A 19,612-nucleotide genomic window follows, 5' to 3' on the forward strand; every position below is an offset into this window, starting at 1 on the left:
ACTTCCATTCTATTAATAACTGTTTACTGTTTATTAGCCAATAGCTTGATTTATTATTTAGCTGTATTTCCTTACCGATTTTTTATACGCAGAATATTAAAACCAGAACTGAGAAACTAGATACTAAATAGATAAACAAGATAAGCAATTCTATGAAATTGAAAATGTTTTTCTGCAAAGAGTGTAACCTTTATGTTAAAACATCTATATCGTCACATAACAGAACAAATACTCATAAATCTAATAGTTTATTTCAATCTAGATATGAGAATGTGCAAATTATAAAAACGGCTTTTAGAAACAGAATAATCAGTTACAAAGTAAATCCGACCTCTACAACTTTAGTTCCAGAGAGTTTTTTTTCACAAATATTTAAAACCACACGCGAGATCATAAATATATCTCTAAAGAAACACACTGCCATTAAAGTAAATTTCGAGTTATTTGTTTCGTATATTTTACCAAAAAATTTTGAAAAGTCTATTAAATCTTTCAGTACTAAATATGGTATTATAGTCCAAAGTACTGATATTGATAATTTTTTATTACAATGTGCTCAAAAGTTAACTTGCAAATGCGCAGAATTCGAACAGTCAGAATCTGGTTGGACAATTGATTCTATCAGTCATTTGGAGATAAATATTAATAAATATAATCCTCTGAAAGGTGGATCATATTTGGCATTACCATCACATATAAGAAATACAAAATCATGTCTAAATATTCATAATTTCGATGATTGTTGCTTTTTATGGTGCATTGCTGCTAAAATGTATCCTACAAAACTTAATTCCAATAGAGTTTCATCATATCCTCATTATTCATTGCTTTTTGACATAAGAAATATGACATTTCCTCCGGGAATTGAAGATATTAAAACCTTTGAGAAGAACAATCCAACTATTAGTGTAAATGTTTATGGGTTAGAAGCCAATAATACAGTTACAGGTCCTTTGTATGTGACTTTAGCTCGAAAACTTACCCATGTTAATTTATTATATATTACTAAAAATGACAAAGCCCATTACTGTTTGATTAAAGACTTTGGCCGACTTGTGCGAAGGCAATTAACAAAACACAAGTCTAAAATATTTTTATGTGATGAATGTTTTTTATATTTCGCAAATGAACAAAAACTACACAATCACGATTGTGCTAAAAGACAAACTGTACTTCCAGAAGATGGTAGTAAGTTGCATTTTTCAAACTATGAGAGAACTCAAAGAATTCCTATCGTGATATATGGCGATTTTGAGAGCTTGCTTTGTAAATATTCAAACGAAAATAAATCTCTTTATACTGAAGATATACAAACACATGAACCATCTTGTTTCGCTTATTACATATGTTGCCATTCTAAACCTGAGCTTAATGACTTTGTAAGCTATCGCGGACCAAACTGTGGTAAAAAATTTGTTGAAAGCATTACGCGAGATGTAAAAAGATTGCACGGTATTTTAAATACAAATAATCCAATGTTTCCTCTTACTACCGAAGAGTTGACTTCATATAATGAAGCAAAAATTTGCTGCATCTGTAAAACAATGTTTAAAAAATATGATATAATAGTAAAGGATCATGACCATTTTACAGGTAAATACCGAGGCCCTGCTCACAACACTTGTAACATAAATGCAAAAAAATGTACGTTTATACCGATCATTTTTCATAACTTGAGTGGTTATGATTGCCACTTATTTATTAAAGAATTATCAGAAATTACCGGAAAAACGAGCTTGATACCAAAATCTAAAGAAAAATATATATCATTCACAAAATTTTTACCTATTGATAAAACAAATGCTGCTCAACTGAAGTTTATCGATTCATTTAATTTTTTGAGTTCGGGTTTGGATAAACTGGCAAAGAGTCTTCATCCGAATGATTTTCAGCATATGCGTGTATTTATTAAGGATGAACACTTATTAAATTTGGCCTGTAAAAAGGGTGTCTATTGTTATGATTATATGGATGCATGGGAGAAATATAATGAAACAAAGTTACCAAAACATTCGATTTTTTTTAATAAACTCACAGGTGAAAATATTTCCATTGAGGATTACGAACACGCTTTAAAAATATGGAAAACTTTTGGTATAAAAAACTTAGGAGAGTATACAGATTTATACTTACAATGCGATGTCTTATTACTATGCGACGTTTTTGAAAAGTTCAGAAATATGAGTTTAGACTATTATAATTTAGACCCCTGCTATTATGTATCATCTCCATCTTTAAGTTGGGACGCAATGTTGTTATATACTAAAGTTGAGCTTGATTTGATTTCTGATGTGGATATGTATCAGATGTTAGAAAAAGGTATTCGAGGTGGTTTAGCCCAGTGTTCATTGAGATATGCTGAAGCAAACAATAAATATTTACCATCCTACAATAAAAATGAGTCAAGTACGTACTTAATTTATTTAGACTGTGTCAACCTTTACGGTTTTGCTATGATGCAAAAAATGCCAATGCGTGACTTTAAATTTTTAAATGAAAATGAAATTAAAAATTTTGATGTAAGGAACATTTCTAAAAAAAGTCAGTGTGGATATATTCTCGAGGTAGATTTATGTTATCCGGATAATATTCATGATGCTCATTCAGACCTACCATTTGCTGCGGAAAAATATTCTCCTGCTCAAAATCAAAGCAAAAAATTGGTGGCAAATTTATATAATAAACATCGTTTTGTTATTCATTATATGCACTTGCAAGAATGCTTAAAGAATGGTTTATTGCTTTTAAAAATATACAGAGTGCTATCTTTTTATCAGGACAACTTTTTAGAGCCTTATATTTTTTTAAACACAAGTCTCAGACAAAATGCCAAGTCTGATTTTGAGAAAGACTTTTTTAAAAAGCAGAATAATTCTATTTTTGGAAAAACGATAGAAAACAAAAGGAAGCAGGTTGACGTAAAACTAGTAAACGTTTGGAGAGATACTACAAATAATACTAATAAATTGAATGGAGCGGAAAAATATATTAGTGCACCACATTTTCACAGTTTATCAATTTTTTCTGAAAACTTAGTAGCTATTCAATTGAAAAAAACAAAAATTGTCTTAGATCGACCAATATATATTGGATTCACGATTCTTGAACTGTCGAAAACGCATTTGTATCATTTTCATTATTCGGTCATAAAAAGAATCTATGGAAATAATGTTCAGTTATGTTATACGGATACTGATAGTTTACTATATCTTGTAAAAACTGATGATTTTTATGAAGATATGAAAGATAACATTCATTATTTTGATACTAGCAATTTTGAAGATGATAATATTTTTAATATGCCGAAAGCTAATATGAAAATACCTGGATATTTTAAAGACGAAATGGGAGGAGAAATCATTTCTAAATTTGTTGGTTTACGCGCAAAATTATATTGTTTACTTTCTGAGAAAAAAACTATCAGTAAAGCAAAGGGTATCACGAAGCCTGTGACAAAAAAATTAAACTTTGAGAAATATAAGAAAGCCTTATTTTGCAATGAAAATATAAGAGATGATATGTTTGTCATACGATCAAAAAATCATCAGGTTTTTACTCAGAAAATTAATAAATTAGTATTAAATAGTGATGATAATAAAAGGCAAATAATGGAAAATGATTTTAAAACTTTGCCTTGGGGGCATTACAGCACGATTCTTTAGTAAAAATATTATGCTAAGTACCTATGTATTTTACAAATTTTTATGTGTCTAATTTTAATATTAGTTTTAATGGTAATTTAGCATTTAATAAATTTGATTAAGTTTACCACAGTGTTTTATTTCAAATAAAATCACAACATATTTTATATTCCCTTTATTAATTCAACCAATTATTTACATTACTTCATAAACTTAGTACTTAACATAAGATTAACGTATTATAAAAACTTACTACTTAATGGAAAATATTCGGACTACAACTTACTTGCATGATATGAAAATATAAAATATACTTTATACTTTAATTAGAACTCATTTATGCTTTTTATTTTTACAATCGCAAAATAACAATAAAATAATATTAAATTTAACTATTCAGGCACACTTAGCTTTTGTATAATCCTATTAATTAAATCTTCTGTAGCATCCATCATATTGTCATAATTATCACTCACTATGTACTGTACACTCAAATTAGTCTTTGCACTGTTCTCCTGTTCTTTACTATCAATTTCAAGTATTTCAATTTTTATAATGTGGCTTCCCTTTGCTTTATTTTTCCGTATAACAAAAGATGAATCTGGAGCTGGTGAAATCACATGATCTATTTTTGGAAGCTTCTTTTTTAAAGACAATTTATTTTTCTTTTTTATGGTTTTCAAACTGGTGTTATTTTCAAGTGTTTCATTATTTTTTTGCTCACGTAAAGCTTTCAATCTATTCTCTTCTTCTCTTTCTAAAATAGCATCCAAGTCTTGAGCTCCATAAAATGGATTATTCATACTTGTGTTTCTTTCGTCATCCGTGAAATAAAAGTCCGACATGATGCTGTAACAAAATACAAAATTTTATAAATATAACAATAAAACAACATTTATAAAAATATCAATAAACAAATTCTAAAATAGAAAAGAATACAGTCAAAATATTATATAAGTAATTTTTTTTCACTAACCAGAAGCGAGTGAGTTCCTTGCGTGAGAAGATCTGGGAATGAAAATTGTTTAGTAACAAATCTATGGAGTCAAGTTTTCAAAACAATTGTATATACTTGTATGACATTCGTCCGCATTATGCAATCTCTAGCGACATGTTAGAACCTGTTTAGTATTAAGTTCTTACGAATTTCAATTTCATACTATTATCACAAGGTTTAAATTAAAATGTATACCTACATTTTAATATAATCATCGACAAATAATAGTGCGCTAGACAAGTGCGAAGTGAAACACGAATGTGATACCTACAAGCAATACCTTAAAATTTAAATCAACTAGCAATAATATGAAGTTATTTAATAAGTTGCATTTTTAAAATTATCATCAATCAGTAATATGAAGTTGATAAAACAGGCTGAATCATTAAAAATAAATTATATAGATGTTGAAACACCACCACCATGCTTTAGCCGACATAGTAAACTTCTACCAAACATAATTCGATGCATAATTTGCGGACCCTCCAACTGTGGGAAAACAAATATTATGATAAACTTATTATTGCACGAAAATGGACTTAAATTCCAAAATGTTTATATTTACTCAAAGTCCACTTTTCAATCTAAATATTGTTTCCTACAAAAAGTTTTTCAAAATACTCCAGATGTTAAATTTATTATGTTCAAAAATAGTGAAGAAGTTATTTCGCCAACTGAAGCCTTAAGAAATTCTATTTTCATTTTTGACGACGTGACTTGTGAAAATCAAGTTAATATTCGAAATTATTTTTCGATGGGCAGACACAAACAAATTGATTGCTTTTACTTGACCCAAACATATTCAAAAATTCCTAAGCAATTAATACGTGACAATGTTAACTTTTTAATTATTTTCAAGCAAGATGATATAAACTTAAAACATATATATAAGGAACATGTTAATTCTGATATGAGCTGGCATGTCTTTAAACAATTGTGTGCAAGTATTTGGAAAGATCCGTTTATGTTTTTATCAATCAACAAAGATTGCGAACTAAATAACGGTCGGTACAGAAAAACATTTGACATATTCGTGAAATTCGACTAACAATTTTACAATTATATACCACATACGAGACACAAATTTAGTCAGTCAAATGAGAGCACTGGTAAGAATACCTACCCATATTTAATTTAAAAATGGAAGCCGTTGTAAAGAAACAATTAATTAAATCAATTGAAACCATCAAAAAGAAAGCAAAACAAATGCGTGAAGAAGAAGATGATTTAGAACTAAAAAGGCGCAAACTTTTTAAATCCATAACGGATCCATTAGAATCCATAGTATTGCAAAAAAAAGAAAATAAAAACAATAGTCACCATGATTTACCAGATACATGTTCACCTTCAACTTCTGATAAAATTAAAAACATAGAAAATGATGATAAAAATTATGTAACACCAAAACCAATAACTTCTACCCAAAATTTTGAAGAAATCGAAGAATTCTATACTCCATCTCCAACGCCTGAAAAAAGCAATGAAATCTATAATTTGAATGTACCTTTTGGTGTACGTAATGAAAATAGTAATTTAATGATTGGAAATACAAAAGTAACATTTTCAGATGGTGATGCTCATAGCAAAAATATGATGGCTAAAATAGGAAATAGATCCTATGAAGTAACCCCAGGTTTGGCAGAATTATTATTTCAGAGTAAACCAGATGTAAAGATTGTATCTGATCAAGATAAATTAGTATATAAAGATATTTTATGCAATACTAGTGCACATAGGAGAGATTATAACCCTACGAATCAGATTAAAGGCGATAAAGGGACAAAATATACTAAAATTGTGAAACCTCTCTTTACTGATAGTGAATTAAAAGAAAAAAAACAAGGTGGTTTTATGCCAACTCTTAAAACTTTGAAAAAAAATACAGATTTCATATACTGGGATGATCCGAATGAGTTAGTAGATAGATTGAAAATTTTAATTGCTTCAAAAGATGCTGGCAACACTAGTCATGACAATGAGATTATATCAATAATTGAAGAACTTAAAGAAGCTGGTATAATAAAATAAGTATATAAAAATAAAACCTGGTTACATTTTTGCTTAGTTCTATAAACACTGTTGAACATGAATGTCAACAAGTTTGGTCATCATGTACACAAGAAACTGAAAATGGATAGCTCTGCCTTAGAAAATATCTTTGATGCTCAACATAAAATCATCAAACATGTTGGTACACCCATTGACCCAAACGACTGTGCTACTAAACTATATGTTGACAAATTCTTAGATGGGCTCTATATACGATTAAAAACAGTAGAGGAAACATTGTTGCAGTTAAAATCAGAAATAAATAGTCTAAAAAGGAATATAGAAGGTGTAAGTCGTAAATTCAAAAAATGAGCAAAGATAGTGTAGTAAATGAAATACATAAAAATGTTAGGAAAAATTTTCCTCGAAGACATGTTATACTTAAAGACATTGATGATGTATGGCAGGCCGATTTAGTTGATATGCAATCATTCTCAAAAGATAATTCACAATATAAATATATTTTAACAGTCATCGATGCTTTTTCAAAGTATGCATGGGCATATCCGCTTAAACTTAAAAATAAAGAAACTGTGACTGAAGCATTTAGTAAGTTACTAGAAAAAGGTCGTGTTCCCAAAAATCTACAAACTGATTTAGGAACAGAATTTTATAATAGTTGTTTCAAAAAATTATTACAAAAATACGGTATAAATCATTATTCCACTTATTCCACTAAAAAGGCGTCAATAGTAGAAAGATTTATAAGAACGTTGAAAACTAAAATGTACAAGCAATTTAGCTTGCAAGGGAATTACAAATGGAATGATGGAACCCTCGAGCACATCATGAAAAAATATAACTCCACATTTCACAGAACAATTGGTACAGCTCCAGATAAAGTTAATGAAAAGAATAAACAAAATATACTAAAAAGATACAGACTACTACAATTATCAGCACCATCGCAGAAACGTTCAAAATTCAAAATTGGAGATTATGTAAGAATAAGCAAATACAAAGGAACTTTTGACAAAGGATATACTCCCAACTGGTCAACTGAAATTTTTAATATAGCTCAAGTTCAAAACACTCATCCAATTACTTACCTTCTAAAAGATGCAAGACAGCGACCTATTTTAGGATCATTCTATACTGAAGAATTACAAAAAACAAAACATCCTGATATATATCTTATTGAAAAGGTTTTAAAAACAAAAGGAAATAAATTATATGTCAAATGGTTAGGTCTGCCGCCTAGTGAAAACAGTTGGATAGATAAACTAAATCTTTTATAAACACATTTTATGTTAACAACTTTCAGTCTCTTATTATCTACGATACTGAGCAGAGTTCTCTTTTATTAAAAATGGAGAAACAACCATCCAAGCGTAAAATGACTTTGAGAAGAAAATCTAACAATTTGAAAACAAGTAATTCTGGTGCTGGTTTTAAGAAAAGCTTTAAGGATATTGTATCTCGCGCGAAAAAACATATCCATAAATTGAAACCTAAATGCAAAAAAGCTGCAATCGAATTAGCTCTTGCTGCTGCTAAGGAATTAGCAGCGACATCTTCAGTTAATGTACCGCGTATAATACCCATACCAAAGACAGGTGGGGTTTTGCCACTAGTCCCCATATTTGCAGGATTGTCTGCCGCGGGCAGCTTAGCGGGTGGTACTGCTAGTATAGTGAAAGCAGTCAATGCTATTAATTTAATGAAAAAAAAATTTCAAGAACTAAAGAGACATAACGAGAAGATGGAAACATTGTGTATCGGAAAAGGATTATTTATAAAGCCCTATGGTAATGGTTTGGGAATATACACAGCAAAGGAAAAAAACTGATTCGGCGGCTACCTAATCGTGCTCTAAGTAACTTGGATATTCTAAAAATTTCAAAAAATATTCCTTATTTCAGAGGTGTATTTATGAGAAATGAACTTCCAAAATATCCTTTTAAAAAAGAGTGTGGTATCATCAACTTAGATAGCTCTCAAAATCCTGGAACTCATTGGGTAGCCTATGCAAAAATAAATAATTACATTGAATACTTTGATAGTTATGGTAATTTGAAACCGCCTAAAGAATTTGTAAAATATGTGGGAGCGAATATTAATTATAATTATGACAATTATCAAGGATCTAATTCTTATAACTGTGGCCATCTATGTATCAAATTTCTTATTAATTTTTGGAATAAAAATTGAAAATAAATAGATGATACAAAAATATGTAAGCTCATTTAACCATCATGTCTATTACACTCACGATCGTGGGTGAAAAATCTATTCTAGAATCATTTTACGCCCCTCCTCTTATTTTGGAAGACGAATATGAGTGTGGCTTAGTATATTTTTCTGCATTTAATTCAATTCCAAATGTAGACTATAATAATAATGTGTTTGAATATGGAGAAGAGAAAAAAAGAATTCTTATTCAACCAGGTGCTTACGATTTACAAGATTTGTATGAATACCTAAAAGAAAGAGTTGAAAATTGTGAATTACAAATAAAATCTAACATCAATACAATGACATGCTCTTTGTACTGTACTGAAACTATAAACTTTAATTCAGAAAATAGTATTGGACCTATGCTAGGTTTTTCTAACGAAAAACTAAAAGCAAATAAATGGCATGAATCTACAGAATCCGTTAACATTCTACCACTGTCTGTCATAAGGATCGAATGTGATCTTGTACAGAGTTCGTACACTAACGGTTCTCCTTCACATATTATTTATGAGTTTGTGCCAAACATTCCTCCAGGTCATAGATTTATAGAATCTCCAAGTAATGTGATATATTTTCCGGTCAAAAGAAAGATAATTTCATCAATAACAATAAAAATTTTGGATTTGGAAGGCAATAATATAAATTTTAAGGGCGAAACTATTGTTTTGTGTCTTCATTTGAAAAAGTCAAAATGATCGTATTTAACAAAAGTAATTATTATAAAGAGTATAACCCAACTATTAAGAAAGTTATTACCAAGGAAAGTGTAAAACAAAGAAGACGTGTTAGAGTATATAAAAAAATTCATCAGAGTAATAAACAATTTCTTAAAGCCCTCGGCTTCAAAGTATGAGCCTCCTTCAGATCAACGAATTACCTGAATTCGATAACTCTATCGAGAGTTATGAGGTTCATACATATAATCCATACAATAACAGTTTCAATGAAAATGATGAAATTCGGATACCTATTCACCAGCAAGATATTTACGTGTTACCATCAGCCAGTTCCATTTACATTGAAGGAAAAGTTTCGGTGACTCATAAAGATCAAGCTGGCAAAGTTCAAAAGAAAAGTGTTGACTTCAGTAATAATGCAATTGCATTTCTTTTTCAAGATATCCGATACGAAATGAATGGTGTTGAAATCGATCGTATTAGAAATGCTGGAATAACTACAACCATAAAATCTTTCATTTCAATGAATAGCGGTGACAGTAAAGCGGCTGCTGCTTGGGGTTGGAATATAGACGGATTTAAAAATCAAAATGGAAATTTTAATGCTTTGATACCCTTAAATAAGATTTTAGGTTTTGCTGAAGACTACAATAAAATAATAATAAACTGTAAACATGAACTCATACTTAACAGAGGTAGTACTAACATAAATAGTGTTGTCATGGGTAGCGATGATATTGTAGACATTGATATACAGAGAATCCAATGGCGAGTACCACATATTAAAGTATCAGATCAGCAAAGATTAATACTTTTAAGGAAATTAGAAAAAGATAATCCCGTACAAATAGCATTTAGAAATTGGGATTTGTATGAATATCCATTATTGCCAAAAACTACCAAACATTCATGGGCGTTAAAGACTGCTTCTCAATTAGAAAAACCTCGATATGTTATATTTGGTTTGCAAACTAATAGAAAAAATGTTAAAAACAGAGACAGCACAATATTCGATCATTGTACATTAACCAATGTCACATTATTCCTGAATTCCCACTATTATCCGTATGATGCTTTAAATCTCAAGTTTGAGGAAAATAAATACAGTATATTATACGACATGTACACCAAGTTTCGTCAGTCGTTTTACAACCTTCCTATTGATCCACTGCTTGATCTTCATACATTTAAAGAAATAGCGCCTTTATTTGTCATAGATTGTTCCAGACAAAATGAAAATTTAAAAACTGGTCCAGTTGATGTTCGTCTGGAAATAGAAACGTCTCAGGAAATTCCAAGCAATACCAGCGCTTACTGTTTAATCATAAACGATCGTCTTGTGGAGTATAGGCCGCTGAGTAACATTGTTCGAAAACTATCATGAAAATTATTGTGGACGTTCAAGGTTTTAAAAATGATCAAAATTACTTTCTGCCTAAAGAGATTGCTATAGTGTATAGTGATCGAGTTCAAGTTTTGTTAATAAAACCACCATATCCCTATGAATGGCTAACAGACACAGAAAAGAAACAAGTTAAATGGATTGAAAAGAATAGAAAAATATTATGGAGCGAGGGAATCGTGCCTTACGAGACCTATAAATACCATCTAATAGATATTTTAAAAAATAATGATATTTATTGTAAAGGCCTTGAAAAGCAGTTATGGTTAAAAGATATATTAAGTAATCCTAACGTACATAATTTAGAAGATAAAGGATGTCCTCGTTTATTAACATTGTATGAGTTGTATAATTCACATTCTGACATATATAGTTGTGTTTATCATCCGACCATCTGTGCGCTGAAAAATGTAACTTGTTTAAAAAAGTGGTGTATGAATAATAAAGTTTTAGATGATTAAATATGCTTGTTTAATTTCCATATACCTGCTTCTTTTATTTAATTTACTGATTATACTCGTATTGAAAACACAATATTTGGTGTAGGTTGTTATAGCCAAATAGTTGTTTTTCATGTTGTAAAAATATTACATTTGAAGAGTAATTTTAAAATTCAAGGTTTCTTAGTACCTATCTAGTTTTATCAACATATTTGCTCGTGCAAATAGAATGAATATTTCGTTCTTAAACCATGTGAATAGTTTGTTCAAAATACGGATAGTTGATTAATTTTTGCTTGGATTTAGCTACACTCCATTTATTTAATGTGTTGTTGAGGACAGTAGTTTAGAATTGGGGAATTCTGTATCAAAATTGGTGGCGATTTTGGATCACGGCGAGCGAAGCGAGCGAGCGTAGCGAGAGTGATCCAAAATCCCCACCAATTTTGATACAGAATCCCCAATTCAACACTACTTACCGGATGTGCGAGGAGTACGCGCCGAGGCTCGCGAACAGCTTGCCGCATACCTGGAGTGAATCACTTCAGACAGCTACAGTACCGCTTACCGGTGTGTATGAGCAGATGTTTGACCAGGTCCCACCTGTAGCTGGTGCGGTAGTCGCAGTGCTCGCAGAAGAAGGAGGGCGGCAGGTGGTACCGGATGTGCGAGGAGTACGCGCCGAGGCTCGCGAACAGCTTGCCGCATACCTGGAGTGAATCACTTGAGACAGCTACAGTACCGCTTACCGGTGTGTATGAGCAGATGTTTGACCAGGTCCCACCTGTAGCTGGTGCGGTAGTCGCAGTGCTCGCAGAAGAAGGAGGGCGGCAGGTGGTACCGGATGTGCGAGGAGTACGCGCCGAGGCTCGCGAACAGCTTGCCGCATACCTGGAGTGAATCACTTGAGACAGCTACAGTACCGCTTACCGGTGTGTATGAGCAGATGTTTGACCAGGTCCCACCTGTAGCTGGTGCGGTAGTCGCAGTGCTCGCAGAAGAAGGAGGGCGGCAGGTGGTACCGGATGTGCGAGGAGTACGCGCCGAGGCTCGCGAACAGCTTGCCGCATACCTGGAGTGAATCACTTCAGACAGCTACAGTACCGCTTACCGGTGTGTATGAGCAGATGTTTGACCAGGTCCCACCTGTAGCTGGTGCGGTAGTCGCAGTGCTCGCAGAAGAAGGAGGGCGGCAGGTGGTACCGGATGTGCGAGGAGTACGCGCCGAGGCTCGCGAACAGCTTGCCGCATACCTGGAGTGAATCACTTCAGACAGCTACAGTACCGCTTACCGGTGTGTATGAGCAGATGTTTGACCAGGTCCCACCTGTAGCTGGTGCGGTAGTCGCAGTGCTCGCAGAAGAAGGAGGGCGGCAGGTGGTACCGGATGTGCGAGGAGTACGCGCCGAGGCTCGCGAACAGCTTGCCGCATACCTGGAGTGAATCACTTCAGACAGCTACAGTACCGCTTACCGGTGTGTATGAGCAGATGTTTGACCAGGTCCCACCTGTAGCTGGTGCGGTAGTCGCAGTGCTCGCAGAAGAAGGAGGGCGGCAGGTGGTACCGGATGTGCGAGGAGTACGCGCCGAGGCTCGCGAACAGCTTGCCGCATACCTGGAGTGAATACTTCAGACAGCTACAGTACCGCTTACCGGTGTGTATGAGCAGATGTTTGACCAGGTCCCACCTGTAGCTGGTGCGGTAGTCGCAGTGCTCGCAGAAGAAGGAGGGCGGCAGGTGGTACCGGATGTGCGAGGAGTACGCGCCGAGGCTCGCGAACAGCTTGCCGCATACCTGGAGTGAATCACTTCAGACAGCTACAGTACCGCTTACCGGTGTGTATGAGCAGATGTTTGACCAGGTCCCACCTGTAGCTGGTGCGGTAGTCGCAGTGCTCGCAGAAGAAGGAGGGCGGCAGGTGGTACCGGATGTGCGAGGAGTACGCGCCGAGGCTCGCGAACAGCTTGCCGCATACCTGGAGTGAATCACTTCAGACAGCTACAGTACCGCTTACCGGTGTGTATGAGCAGATGTTTGACCAGGTCCCACCTGTAGCTGGTGCGGTAGTCGCAGTGCTCGCAGAAGAAGGAGGGCGGCAGGTGGTACCGGATGTGCGAGGAGTACGCGCCGAGGCTCGCGAACAGCTTGCCGCATACCTGGAGTGAATCACTTCAGACAGCTACAGTACCGCTTACCGGTGTGTATGAGCAGATGTTTGACCAGGTCCCACCTGTAGCTGGTGCGGTAGTCGCAGTGCTCGCAGAAGAAGGAGGGCGGCAGGTGGTACCGGATGTGCGAGGAGTACGCGCCGAGGCTCGCGAACAGCTTGCCGCATACCTGGAGTGAATCCAATCAAAAAGCTGTGATAGCCTTTTTTTTTTCTTTCGTCTGCCTTTACAAAGATTAGCCAATGTCAAGTTTGTGATCATTTACAAGTTAGGGAAACTATACAAGCATGGACTTCGTCTGTGCCGGCGCTCGCCGACACACGCGCGGCGCCCATCTAGAGCGCTTCCCAGTCAGTTCCACCACCAAAAAACACCAGTGAAACACAAAAACTGGCCACTTTTAACAAAAAAAAAAAAAAAAACACTCCATAAAGGCACCGCACGCGCGCCAGCAAATGCCAACACTGGCGAAGTTCTGTGTAATAGCCTAGTGTAGATGCGTGGACGACAAAATCCATACTAATATTATATGCGAAAGTGTGTCTGTCTGTCTGTCTGCTACCTTTTCACGGCCCAACCGTTTAACCGATTCTGACGTTTGGTACAGGGTTAGCTTATATCCCGGGGACGGACATATGCTACTTTTTATCCCGGAAAATCAAAGAGTTCCCACACGGGATTCCTAAAGACCCATCTGCTCAACCGATTTGTATGAAATTTGGTACCGAAGGGCTTGCGTCCATGTCATTGACATAGACAACTTTTTATCCCGGAAAACCAAACAGTTCCCACGGGATCTTCATAAACCTACATCCACGCGGACGAAGTCGCGGGCATCCTCTATTTAAAGATATTCTTTGTAAGATAATTTTATTTGCGCGCAGACCGTTTGGTTTTTAACAAAGAGGCAAAACAAAGGAAAATTATAAAAACGTCAAATTAACAATCGAGAAATATATATAAAATTGAGGGTAGTTAGAGAAAATATGTTGCATGAACTGACATTTCTAACAGATAATAAATGTATGATTTTAGATAAGTAATATTTGATTTTAATACATGGAATGTATTGTTACGTAGTTAATTAATTTATATTTAAAGCACAAGCTTTACGCTTAATTGGAGGGGAAAGGGGAATATTAGCGTGGCTAATATCCTTTAAAAAAACCGGTCAAGTGCGAGTCAGACTCGTGCACTGAGGGTTCCGTAATCGGGTATTTTTTCCAACATTTTGCACGATAAATCAAAAACTATGTACATAAAAATAAACAAAAATCTGTTTTAGGATGTACAGGTAAAGCCTTTTCATATGATAGCCCACTTGGTATGGTTATCTTATTTTGAAAATTGAATCACATTTTAATTTTTTTTTAATTGATGTAACCACAAATTCGCGGTTTTCAGATTTATTCCTGTACTTGTGCTATAAGACCTACCTACCTGCCAAATTTCATGATTCTAGGTCAACGGGAAATACCTTATAGGTTTCTTGACAGACAGACAGACAGACTACAAAGTGATCCTATAAGGGTCCCTTTTTTCGGAAACCTAAAGAAAGGTTTTAAAAATATAGAGCCACTAGCTGATGCCCGCGACTTCGTTCGCGTGGTTGTAGGTTTTTTAAAATTCCCGTGAGAACTCTTTGATTTTCCGGGATAAAAAGTAGCCTATGTGCTAATCCAGGGTATGATCTATTTCCATTTTAAATTCCAGCCCAATCCGTCCAGTAGTTTTTGCGTGAAGGAGTAACAAACATACACACACACACACACACATACAAACTTTCTCCTTTATAATATTAGTGTGATATCAAACCTCGCATATAGCAGGCCAAGTTTCCTTATGCAGTGTTTCTTTGTGTTCATCCGAGTCTTTTTTGCAAGTAAACTTGATTTGACACGTCTCACAGAATAATTTTGAGTACTTGAATTTTCTCCAGCGTTTTGGTGCTTCCGTCTTCTTTCTGTATGGTCCACGTTTTTTTCTCTTGTTCTTAATATTTCCAATAGCCTTTTCAAATTTTCTGTATAGAAAAAAAAAAGAAATTAACAAGTGTAAATTAAAAATTTATAACACCCCCGATTATATATAACACCCTCATGTCGAACTCATTATTTGGACTAATTTCTTAAACTGAACACTTTCAAGTTAAGATTTTTATATAATCGTATTAAGATAATACTGCCATTGTCGGAATTACAATGCCATAAGCCTAATTTGTCGTATTTTTTATTTTTATTAATTAAATTATTATTATTATTTATTATTTATATTAATAAATTATTATTATTTATTAATAATTATTGTATTAATTTACAAATTGCGAAAAACCAAATTAAATTTGAATTTCGCGGGCAGAGCCGTCGCATGCACCTTAACCATAGGTAGGCAATGTAGGCATCATAGGCACCACAAAAAAATTTTTTTTTGAATCGTGTATTTTTGAAAAGTTCAACATATATTGCAAATAAAACATCACACTTCACACTAATATTATAAAGGCGAAAGTTTGTATGTGTATGTGTGTGTGTATGTTTGTTACTCCTGCACGCAAAAACTACTTGATGGATTTGGCTGAAATTCGGAATGGAGATAGATAATATCCTGGATTAGCACATAGGCTACTTTTTATACCGGAAAATCAAAGAGTTCCCACGGGATTTCAAACCTAAATCCACGCGGGCGAAGCCGCGGGCATCGGCTAGTCTTCACTAACGCAAGAGGTGTTTAACTCGAGTTTTGAAGGCGAGTTTGAAAAATACTACAATACCTACTATTGGCATTGGGTTGTGCTTGGTAGGTAGTAAAATAATAGCCCAAATTATTTGCTAGTTTTCTGATTACACTATATATGTATATAAATACAAAAGCTTGCAATTCTCAGGACATCACTTCAAATTACTCCTTCACTCTCATAGTCCGATGGGACGGCAATCTAACACAACCGGAGAAAGATCAGGTGCAAGACAGAAAGACGTCTTCACTAAATTTCCTCACCTAGGTTTAGGTGTCCTTCTCGGTCTATCAATACTACTCTTCCCTTCCAAACTTTGTAATATTTCCTTTGGTACATCCTCCGTGCTTTCTTCATACTCACATTTGATCTCCTCTTTGACAATTGTTATACCTAATGACAAAATTTTAAAAGAAACTTTATTGGTAACTTCAAAAGGAAAAACGGAACCCTCATAGGATCACTTTGTTGTCTGTCTGTCCGTCGTGTCTGTCAAGAAACCTATAGGGTACTTCCCGTTGTCCTAGAATCATGAAATTTGGCAGGTAGGTAGGTCTTATAGCACAAATACAGGAATAAATCTGAAAACCAAGAATTTGTGGTTATGTCATTAAAAAAAAAAATTTAATGTGTTTCAACTTTCAAGGTAAGATAACTATACCAAGTGGGGTATCATATGAAAGGGCTTTACCTGTACACTCTAAAACAGTTTTGAATTTATTTCTATGCATAATAGTTTTTGATTTATCGTGCAAAATGTTGGAAAAATACCCGAGTACGGAACCCTCAGTGCGCGAGTCTGACTCGCACTTGGCCGGTTTTTTCTCTGCAGATACAGAACCCTCATAATAGTTGTTTTGCACCATTTAAACTATCACAATAATTACACTAATATTATAAAGGAGAAACTGTGTGTGTATGTATGTTTGTTACTCCTTCACGCAAAAACTACTAAACGGATTTGGCTGTTTGGAATGGAGATAGATAATATCCTGGATTAACACATAGGTCACTTTTTATCCCGAAAAATCAAAGAGTTCGCACAGGATTTCAAAAAACCTAAATCCACGTGGACGAAGTGGTGGGCATCAGCTAGTTTTATATACAAACCATTGTTCTGATCACTACCATCATTTATTACATTGTCAGCATCGTTAATTTGGTCTCCAATTAAGTTCTCTTTTAAATAATCTTCATCTAAATATTCTTCGTCAAAATTATCACTGGAATGATCTCCTTTGTCACTACTTTCGTTAAACTTGTCATTGGAATGATCTTTTTTGAAACACTCTCCGTTAAAATTGTTATTAGACTGGTCCCGTTTGAGCCAACCGTCGTTGAAAAAGTCCTCATCACTTTCCTTGTCAACAATTTTGCTAGTGTCATGGGTCTGCTCAGTTTTTATGTTGCTTTCCAAAAAATTTTGGCAGATCTGTTCCGTTAGAAGACACAGTTTTTTAAACTTATAGGCTACTGTTAGGCTTGTCTGACAACTTTTGCATATTTTTGTAGGTAGATCATCTTCTTTTTTTATCTGTAAACACATTGAGAATACTAGTAACTGCGAAAGGAAACAGTAGTTCCTTATCCTAATTTTATTACTAAAAATTTACATATTATAAAGTAACTATAACATAAAATAATCCTAATTGCTCCGCCGATTAGTGGCGGAGGCTTCTAAAGCTAATTGTGATGTGTGTCCGTGCCCAGTCCTCGCGCAACGTGATCGCGAATTTCGCCGCGTCAGGTGTCAGATTCCGCAGCGACTGTGGAAACGGTTAGTAGGCATGTCTAGCATTGCGGCCTGACTATGCCTGCGTAACATACTTATCAATGTAATGATAATAATTGATAATGCCCAGGATTTATACATGTGGATAAACTTAGATAGATAGATAGATAGAAACTCTTTATTGCACACAAAAACACATATAAGGATAACAACACAGTAGGAAGAAAAGGTTAGGTTCTTGAAATCCTGTGGAAACTCTTTGGTTTTCTGGGATAACTGGGATAAAAGGCTAGTATTGCTGATTAAGGGTTTAAGCTATCTCTAATTCAAATTTCAGCTGAATCGGTTCAGTCTTAGTGGTGATAAGTGAATAAAAAATATCCAAAATTTCACAATTATAATAAGTACTATTAAGCCTGGCTGTCTAATGAGGAAATGAAGCCAGTATTCTTGGCACCATTCCACGCGGGCATGATTGGTATACTACTAATATGATAGGCTAGCTTTAAGTTTCATTGTAATATTTTCAATAAAAAAAGGACTTATGATTTTAACAAGTGTAAATTAAAAATTTATAACGCCCCAACAAGTGAAGGTTACGGTCACTAGAAAAGAGCTGATAACTTTCAAACGGCTGAACCGATTTTCTTGGATTACAGCTAAGAACACTCTCAATCAAGCCACCTTTCAAACAAAAAAATCTAAATTAAAATCAGTTCATAAGTTTAGGAGCTACGATGCCACAGACAGATACACACGTCAAACTTATAACACCCCTCTCTTTTTAATTATGAAGCACATAAAATAGTGATGTATTTTTGATATGTTTCATGTTATAAATTAAAATACAGCTTTGGTAAGTTTGTGTGCGCAAAACTTGAATAGAATGGATTGATTTTGAAATTTTTACATATCATTGAATTTGTATATCAGAGTGTACCTATTTATATACTTTCTCAGTATATTTGCTAAGTTAATACTGTATTTTATTTTTTATTTTTTTAAACACATTAGAACTCACGGAGTTCTATAGACTTTGTTGTTTGTGTAAAGAGATTGTGAAAATCTTACCTTAATACCGGTACAGTATTCAATTTTTGTTAACAGCGTTCTAGCGAATATATTAATCATTTTATTGTTTGGAGTTAAGCAAATTCTGCAAGACTCCGATTTAATTTCTTCGTCTACGTCCATTGGGACGCGTTTTGTATTCATTTTACTCTTTTTTTTTAATTTACTCATTTTCGCACATAACTCTCATTTTTTGCATATTTAAATTGAATTAATTTATTATTTTATATTTAAAATTATGCCACAACACAAACACTTGCTCTCCACCACTTTTTTTTTTGTCGTCTGGCTTTACAAAGATTAGCCAATGTCAAGTTTGTAGTTATTTGTAACAAGTTAGTTAAACTACACAAGTATGGACTCCGTCTGTGCCGGCGCTCGCCGACATACGCACGGCACCCCCTTAGAGCACTTTCCAGTCAGTTTTAACAAAAAAAAAAAACACTCCAAAACGGCAGAGCACGCCCGCCAGCCAACACCAACACAGACGAAGTCCTCTCCACCACTTTTTCAGTGAGTGAA

The 19,612-nt window shown here is 34.4% G+C and overlaps 1 protein-coding gene across 1 annotated transcript in view; it reads right to left on the minus strand.

Moving 5' to 3' along the window:
* The window catches only part of LOC123878297 (zinc finger and BTB domain-containing protein 49-like), a 38,778-nt gene extending 19,544 nt beyond the window's left edge, over positions 1-19,234 (minus strand). Inside the window, exons 1-3 of the mRNA XM_045925443.1 lie at positions 19,091-19,234; positions 17,398-17,719; positions 16,551-16,680 (exon numbers count right to left, since the gene is read on the minus strand). Of these exons, the coding sequence (XP_045781399.1) occupies positions 16,551-16,680; positions 17,398-17,719; positions 19,091-19,234 (596 nt within the window). The remainder of the gene's footprint in view (positions 1-16,550; positions 16,681-17,397; positions 17,720-19,090) is intronic.
* Positions 19,235-19,612: the final 378 nt, after the last annotated feature.

This window comes from Maniola jurtina, chromosome 26 (assembly GCF_905333055.1).
Source record: "Maniola jurtina chromosome 26, ilManJurt1.1, whole genome shotgun sequence".
NCBI classification, from domain to species: Eukaryota; Metazoa; Arthropoda; class Insecta; order Lepidoptera; family Nymphalidae; genus Maniola; species Maniola jurtina.